This window comes from Notolepis coatsorum (assembly GCF_963971535.1).
Source record: "Notolepis coatsorum genome assembly, chromosome: 2".
NCBI classification, from domain to species: Eukaryota; Metazoa; Chordata; class Actinopteri; order Aulopiformes; family Paralepididae; genus Notolepis; species Notolepis coatsorum.
The window spans coordinates 191769817-191778567 of record NC_140166.1 but is presented as its reverse complement, the minus strand read 5'-3'; the positions used below and the strand labels follow the sequence as shown (position 1 = coordinate 191778567).

Below are 8751 nucleotides of genomic sequence, written 5' to 3'. Positions count from 1 at the left end.
TGAGATGTCATGCGTAACTTGCATCACCGTTGTATTTATTCATATGCATAGCTCTGACTTAGTAACTGTACATCTATTCTTTGTCTACATCCTTATATATGGAAACATGTTTTATTTGTGGAATATACAAATTCATACCAGGATCCAAATTCCTGATACATTTCAGTGTAAATTTGCAGTTATTTTGATTGTTATAACTTCAAGATAAATGTACATAAACCAGTCTCTACCTCCCAGCGACTTTTGCAGGGCATCGGGTTCATAGTAATAATCAGTGTTTAAAGAATGATCTTCTCAGGATGTTGAGGTCAGAGTTCAGGACCCAGTACAACGGCAAGATCTATTGTCATGCATGATGTCGTTTGTCAAACGGAGGACAAATACTCAAAGGGAAAGGAGTCTTTCATCACTAATATCTCCCACGCTGCTCGACGGAAGACAAAAGCCTGGCAAAAATAAAAGATGAAAATTATAATCTCAAACTGGAAATTATTACATGATTGAAAATGTTTTATTATTAGGCCACGCAAAGAAATAAAACATTCTGGTTAGAGCCAGCGGTTCACACACCATGCATTCAAAAAGTTCTTTTAATCGATGTATAAAGTTTGAAAACAGCATTTTCATATCAACTTCACAGTAGGATGTGTTTTAAAACAATCACACATTTTTTTAAACCGATCACACAAAGAAATCTAACTTGCCACACATAGAAAGCAATCAAATGTACATAATAACCATCTGTACCATTTGAAAATAACATTAGTTATTTGAGGCAATACATTATAAATAAATAAATAAAAACCAGTGGCATGTGTCTGCATTGCATTTTAGCCTCAAAACGAATTCAAAGTGGGATTTGTTTAGTCAAGATTGTTTGGCAACAAATAAAACAGCAGGAACTCAATTTATGAACTTAGAGACTACCGTAAAATAAAATGTGGTTAAGTGAATGTTGTTTACAAAGCAAGGTTGGCCAAAAGAATTGCAGTGGCTGGAGTGTTAATCTTATGTATTCAACAGAAACTGGATTCTAACCACAGACTAAAGCCATAAAAACAGGGCAGAAAGAAAAGATATTTTTGTATAAATGACTCAATATCCCTGAGTTCCTAGGCACTTGAGAATTCAGAAGTGAACTCTTAAAAAATCGGTCACAACTCCTCAGTTCTTGGTTTATAGATCATCATGAATAATTTAGGCCAAATTAATAGCCATGACCACTATAGTTTGAATCTATGGTCACCTGTTTTAAACGGAATAGACTGGATCAGAGCATTACTGCTGCTTTGCAATGAGTACAAAATAGCAAGAGAAAATGAACAGGAAGCGTTGAGCACTCTTAAAAATCGGTTTCTCACTGGGACTAGGGATCCCTCTCAAAAACAAGATGTCTAATGTGAATACAGGTAGCCTCAAAGTTATGGTACCTGTACCTCACTACTTACAAAAAAGAAATCGTATTTGCAGCATTTAGCATTGTTCTACATCGAGAACAAAAAGGTTAACACTGGCATAGATATATTTGATACCAAGAAGTTGCAGAGAAATGTCATACCGTACTAGTAGCTGGACAACGTTCACTTCCCTTTATACAATTTTGTTCTTGACCCCAGTGAATAGTGACCAGTAGCCTGCTGGTCAAGCAAAGCCATAGGACAGCAAGGTAGTAAGAACGCAATGAGACCGACCTGGAATCTCTTCTACTTTTTAAGACAGTGTCCATTTGTTACAACATTTGCTACAACTGAAGACGATGGGAAACAGACAGGAATCCATACCGTCTGTACTGTAGCTTGTTCTAATCAAAATGCACCTCTCGCTGCATGCCGACATACCATGCAACTGGGTAACAATAGTTTAGGCTGGCATTGCATTGTGGGTGATGTAGTCTCTCTCTCTCTCTCTCCCCTTCGGTTAGTTCTGCATGAGGTACTGGTGGAAGTAGATCCCAAACAGACTGCTGATGACCTGGCAGGCTGCCACCCACCAGGCCAGGAAGGCAAACAACCCTCTGAAGAAGAGGGGGGTGAGGACGGCTTTGAATGCCATGAAGACCTCTGACAGGTGGGCTACGGTGGCCTGGATGTCCTCTTCCATGTCGTCCACACCTTCCTCGTCATCGTCGAGTCCACCCGGCAGGACAGGAGCCACTGTGGGAATAATCAGCGCGGGCGTCACCCCGGGCAGCTCTTCTGCTCCCAGACCCCAGGAGAAGTCACCTGGAAGACGAATAGAGTGCCGTTGGAATCCTGGTACTTCTGAACTAACAGGGAATCTACACAGGTCTTTGATACGTTTTAAAACGCTCTCATTTTATTCCATACTGAAATCTATGTGAATACATGTGTATTTTGTGACAAATAAATTCTGACGTGGTGCTTACATCTGTAGGTTTTTTTTTCAAGTGCGCATGATTGTGTGAGTGTATCTTGTTTACCTAGAACCTTAAGAGCCAGTGTGGAGAAGAGAATGAGCAGAACAGGTACAGTATATAGTGTACATGTGTGAGTATATCTTATTTATCTAAAGCCTTGAGGGTCAGTGTGGAGAAGAGAATGAGCAGAACAGGTATGTAGTGTACATGCGTGTGTATATCTTATTTACCTAGAGCCTTGAGGGACAGTGTGGAGAAGAGAATGAGCATAACAGGTATCATGTACTGCATAGTGACCACAGTCAGGTAGCAGAATACACGGGTCACCTGACAAGAGAATAACAAACATCAAAGGTTACGCCAAGCTCAAACATTTCCTAGTGTGTGTGTAGTGACTTTGCATACGCTGACTAATTCAGGCTCAACATAAAAGCCTCGATCATCTGAAGAAATAGTCGCCATTCATTTACTATTACTTAAACAGAAGCATAATTCAGTATGTGCAAATCATTCCAGAGCTGGATTTAAGCTACTGCGCATGAAGTCTCTGCCAACCCAGACATTTTCCATTGAAAAAAGCAAAGAAGAATATTCAAAATCTCACCTTTCTTTGGATATCGATGGCAGCGATGCGGCCCGCCTCCTTCTTCATCTGCTCCACCCACTTCTGGGCCAGATTGAGGTAGGCCTGCAGATGGTAGCGGGTCATCAGCAGGCGCAGCAGACACAGTGACACTACTGTCCATAGGCGCACACTGTCAAACGCTGCACTGGACACACTGAGAAGAGCATCATAGGATCAGCAGTCAGCGGGATGAAGGCTTTATTCTTGACATTAAATCATTTAAAGAATTGGGGGTGAAAACAGAGATGGCGGCTATGAACGCTCACCACAGACTTACAGTGTGATAGAGGTCTTTCCCATAGGTGCATTGGCCAGGAAGTCTCTAGCCATGGGTTTGATCCATAGGAACAGTATAACGACTGGGGACAGGAAACTTATGTGCAGCAGCATCCTAAAAGGAAACAAAACGTTAGTAATGGTTACCAACGGAGCAGAACTCTACTTCATCTGGTCCAACTCTTGGCACTATTCCTTCATCGTGAGAGAATACAGTTTATAAAAAGGTATGCAGAGTGAATGATGCTCTGCATCAATTCTCCCGTTCTTACTGGATAAAGGGGCGGCCCGAGTTCATCTGGATGGCATCCAGGTGAGTCTGAGCCAATCGCAGCCCAGGGAAGGCGAGCAGAGCACCGATGTAGGCACAGACAGCAGCCAGCCCCAGCTTCATCGTCAGCCTGGTCACTGGGATTCTGGGGGTGGGGGGGTCAAACCAACAACCCTTAGGTATCATGGGACTTTACAATGTTCATTGCTTCATCTTGTGCACCATCTTTACCAACATCAATAATTCAACCAAATTACTATATAAAGTATATATACCATACAAGAGATTTTGAATGAATCTAACTTCTTAGTCTGCATCAAAGAAAGTTAGCACATCTGCTTAACTGGTCCATAATGTAGGAGAATGCATGAATAATAGCAAAGGAATTTCTCATGTTGCACAGTAATCAGACGTCCTAAGTCAGATAAGAGATACTTACGACCACTGGGCGTAGCCTTGCTCTTTGGCAAACACCTCCAGGTTATCAAAGAGGCTGGCGAAGCCCGGCTCCAGACCAAACTCCAGATAGTCCTCCCTGACCACCAGCACCAGCATGGCCACCAGCAGAGACAGGAAGCCGAACGCCAGGCACACCGAGCGCTCTCCGCCCTCGTCGGAGCGGAAGTAGTGCCTCATCAGAGTGTGCAACGTCTTCCTGGGGGTTTAGGCGTTAAGGGGAAACAAGATGGCAGCTATGGAAGTGGCCGCTTCTCCAGGTAGGAGTTGCGAATGAAGGACCAGGTCCCTTTGCCCTTCTCACTGAACATAAGTAGATTCAAGAGATTTATCTGTCACATACATACATGAGACGTATAGTGAAATGAAGGTGGCCATGCCCGCCTTGATTGTGCAAAATACAAATAGAATAAAATAGAAGATAATAAAATAGACATGATAAGAGGTACCAAGATACAATACAATGCTAAGCTTACGAATGGTAATGAGTCCTATATACACACTACTATACAGTTATGCTATATGTAACTATACAAAAACATACAGTTGTGTTTTTTTAAAGTGACCTTTGCTTTTTCCTAAAGTGACCTGTAGTGTGTTTGTGTGTGAGAGAGTGCAGGAAGTGTGGTGTGCGTGTTCATGTGTGCTTTTGTGTTGTCCCGGCTAGTAATACTGATCTTTTAGTCCATGCCTCTGTGGCACTTATACCAGCAAACACCAGCAAACACCAGCCCTTGATCTAAAAAATAAAATAAATAAAGAGTACAGAAAGGGAGGGGTGCCTACTGCCTACGGTGAGGGGCCTGTTCGTGGTAAGATGAGCGGTGTGTCGGTAAGTCAAAAGTGCTGCTTTACAAGAAGCATTGTCATAATAATAATAAATCCAACAATTACTTTGGTTAATGTGTACATAATATATAACATGTACTATGTGGAGTGTATTACATTGTTATATTATCAAGCCAAAGGATTGTAGACGTACAGTATAGGAAGAAAGTGAGAAATACATTAGAATAGATGGGAGGGTTCAGGTGAAGGATACAGGCAGAAGAGAACAGTCAGGACACACCAGATTGATCCGATATTGACCTCTTTTCTGGCATCCACCACGCTGTAATAACCCTCGGTGAACAGGTAGACACCCGTCGCGTAAACAGCAAAGTCTATCAACCACTGGTATTCCAGGAAGAAACGCAACACTAGGAAGAGAGACAAGAATATGAGGAAGAAACCAGAGAAATTGTATGTTTATTTTTTGTATGCACTTCTAAAATATCATCTAAAATACAATCAATTGTTTTTTAAGTAGCAGGAAAAAGGTCAAGGACGTGTGAAACATTCACCTCTGAACACAAGGTCAGTCTAGTCTAGTGTATTGATCCATCTCAAACCTGCCCTCTTTTCTTGATACTCCAATAACGGTTGCTTTGAGGTAAGCAACCGTTATAATTGGAGGATTCGAGAAAGGAGGGTCGGGTTTGAGATAGGTCCACTGCAGGCTTGGCTTTGTGTTCAAAGTCACACTGTGCTATAGTGGGCCTTTTTTTTGGGTTGTGTTTGTTTTACCAAGAGCGTCAAGGACATTGACTGGAGATTTCTCCAGGTGAAGGTCGATGTCCTTGGGCACCGTGAGAGGCTTGCTGTCCCCATTCTGTCTCCTAGGGGACAAGAAAAGAGGACACACATGCAGACAGACAGACACACGCAGAGAGAGAAAATGTTCCCCTGTTAGTAAGTCTTGTACAAGGAGAGTCGTGAACAGCTAAAACAACATGAACATTAAATGATTATTAAAATACTTCTTTCTTCAAAGTATTTTGTAATGCAAATATTGACTTTGAGAAGTCCACTGCTTAAAAGTTCTCGGCAGCACTGTGATATATGACCCAATCCTGCAGTATAACTAAGGACCCGACCCCCACACCAGCTCACACCTGTCCCTCCTGCTGGGTTTGGGCATCTGCTTCCCTGCCAATGCACACAGCTCTCCTTCTGATGGGTGTTTGAACCGGAACAAACTGGAAGGAAGAAGGAAAGACAAGCCACTTTCATATGAGCAATATACTGTAAACAATAATGTCCATCATTATTTCAAATGAGAGTGTCTGCCAGTATTACCTGCCATTGCAAAGGAGCCAACGGGCAAAAGAGTAATGTGGAGCCATCCTCTGCATAATGCTAGCAGCCAGCAAGCTGACCACCAGCTGAATTCCCATGAGTGCCTATTGAAGAACAAATAACACACACTTTAGAATCACAACAGTTGGGAGTTTAATCTGGCATTCATCTATTCTAGTCCGACTCTTCAGCTCTCAGAGTGAGGGCCCTTGCTACAGCTCCGACAGTCACTCAGCAGTCAGCACTTTACTACTTTGATCCAACTTAGATTAAAGTCAAGGAAGTCTAAAAGTAACCTTGGTCAGGAGCAAAGTGAATAAACATGGTTGAAGCTAATTTAGCCATGTATCAGATAAGGAAATAGGTAGGTAGCAAGCCAAAAGCACGAGGCAGGTTTAGAGATTTTGCAGACATTGCAAGTCTCTGAAAAAAATGAATGAAAGTTAGCTAGTGGTTAGAGTGGGTAACATGTGCTAAATTTAGATAAATCTCCAGCTGTTGGCAACACTAACGTTAGCATAACATTATAGTAGCTAATGGTAGCCAAGCTAGCTCGCTAACAGGCTTTCCAGCAAGCTAAAGCTAGTGTGGTCAGAGTGTTGTTTAGATGAGAATGTAGTACGAATAAAACAAACTCACCATCGTCTCTGGAGGACTAGATTTATGAGAGATTGTATTGTAGCTTCTTCACATGCATGAATCCCCTGACAGCTGAACCACCAGCAGCTGACATGTGAAAGCACAACTGCAGCATGTCCCGGATGTAGTATACCAGTGTCAAGCCAGCTCAAATAAAGACATATGCTTCCGGTATGAAATGGTCTAAACATTTCAGAATAAAGATTCCCATTGCAATTTCATTGTAAAGTTTTCTGCCTAAAATGGACGAAACAGTTAATGACAGAGCAATGTAATTGGCAAATAATATGTCAAATAATAAAAGTGTAAATATAATATAATGGAATATATACATTATATTATACATAGTATATTTGGAACCCCTGCCATTAGCCTGTGTAGGCCACACATTATGGCCGGATACATTCTCAAGTCAAGTCAAATCAAGAGTTTTATTTGTCACGGCATACAAGTATACAATGAAATGCGGGGGGGTCTTGCCCGCAACGATTGTGCATAATACAATAGTAATAATAATATAATAAGAATCCACATGTAAAAAAAAATTACTGTTACAACACATACCAAAATGGTAAAAGTATCTGGGACCTTTACACTGCCTCTCAACTCACTTCCTCATCCCTATGAGCCTATAGGCCACATCACATGGCTTGCTAAAAGTTGACATATATAATATGGCCCATACTAGGCTATAAAAGGGATTAGGAAGTGAGTTGAGGAGGGTACAGTGTAAATGTCTCAGATGTGACCTGGACACTTGAGTTTAATTGTGTAAAATAAGAGAGCTCCTCTTTGGTATATGTGTTGTAATGGCAGCTTGTTTTAATCACTTTGTTTCATGTCTGCTTACAGGCTGTATATTGCCCTATTTTAGTCACCATAATTGATAATAATTTCTACATATGTTCTATGTTATTTTTCTGACACTCTATAGTCAATGTAGAGGTTCCCCAAACTTTTGTTATGATGTGGATTTTGCCAGCGACTTGATCCAAAGCAATAATGCATTTGTTTCAATGTTCGTGCCTTTATTTTGAAGGCCAAACCACTCGACAGGAAGTTTTATTTGAGCTTAATTAGGCTCCTTGACACATCTATATGTAGTAGTAGGAGTCAAACGACCACACAAGAACAAGCGTTCTCATTGGTTTACAGTAGGCGGACAGCTATTTCAAGGTAGTGCGGTGAATTTTGCTGGGAAATTATCTTTGAGTTCCACGTTATTGTGTTGTGTACATGACAAATATATCGGTATATGTGAAACTAGAGAAATGCCCAGATTTAGACATTTTGTAAAATTACAAAAGTAATATCACCAACATGATCTAAAAGTTCTCACTCTCTCTATATCTCTCGTGCCTTTCTGTCTTCATAATTATCATGCAAGATGTATCCGTCTTAGTTCCTTGTTCTTCCTGAATAACCCCGAACGCCTCGGCAAGATTTCTCTATTATAATCTCAATGTTTCATGCCTCCAACATCATGGATCTTACATGTAATTGCCTGAAGATAAACATTATGCAGATCGCAAAGATTAAAGTCTCAATTATGCATGCCTTATTACTCTGCTTTGACGTTAACTACACACACGCATGCGCGCTAGAGGGCCAGACTCAGAGACTAGGAGGGGGCCTTTTTAATGTATCGGTATCAATGGGTAATGTAGAGAGGTCTAAGCACACAGTAACATTATATGCCTATTATAGGTATTGTTTATATATATCTATTGGTTGTTTTATTCTTTGTAAATATAGCATTTTAACATTGGCTATCGGCTACATTTTAATACTAAGGATTTATTTGAAGGAGCCCTATTGTTAAAATGACCCTTTGTGTTTTGTATCGTTTTTACAGAATGGGAGTGGCACTGAGAAAATGTGATATACACTTTGTGCCTTTTCTGCAGTTTGATTTTAATTTCGTTTGACGTTACAGACTTGTTGATACGATAATTATCGTATTTGTACGTTAACAGCGTCCCACTGGTT

At 41.0% G+C, this 8751-nt stretch overlaps 1 protein-coding gene across 1 annotated transcript; it reads right to left on the bottom strand.

Annotated features, from left to right (window-relative positions):
• Positions 1-572: 572 nt before the first annotated feature.
• On the bottom strand, positions 573-6883 carry tmem161a (transmembrane protein 161A). Its single transcript, XM_084307421.1, has 11 exons — positions 6763-6883; positions 6124-6227; positions 5940-6023; positions 5572-5663; positions 5048-5204; positions 3989-4204; positions 3551-3694; positions 3280-3393; positions 2982-3156; positions 2608-2704; positions 573-2222 (listed from the first exon to the last, which is right to left on the bottom strand). The coding sequence occupies exons 1-11, from the start codon at positions 6763-6765 to the stop codon at positions 1918-1920; spliced, it is 1491 nt and encodes a 496-aa protein (XP_084163547.1). The 5' UTR covers positions 6766-6883; the 3' UTR covers positions 573-1917.
• Positions 6884-8751: the final 1868 nt, after the last annotated feature.

What these genes read in the sequence shown, in the direction of transcription:
- tmem161a (XM_084307421.1), bottom strand. An exon ending in CAATGTCCTTGACGCTCTTG is followed by an intron (nt 5,205 to 5,571) that starts GTAAAACAAACA and finishes CTCTCTTCCTAG; the next exon opens with TGTTGCGTTTCTTCCTGGAA. An exon ending in GGAAAGACCTCTATCACACT is followed by an intron (nt 3,157 to 3,279) that starts GTAAGTCTGTGG and finishes TGCTCTTCTCAG; the next exon opens with TGTGTCCAGTGCAGCGTTTG.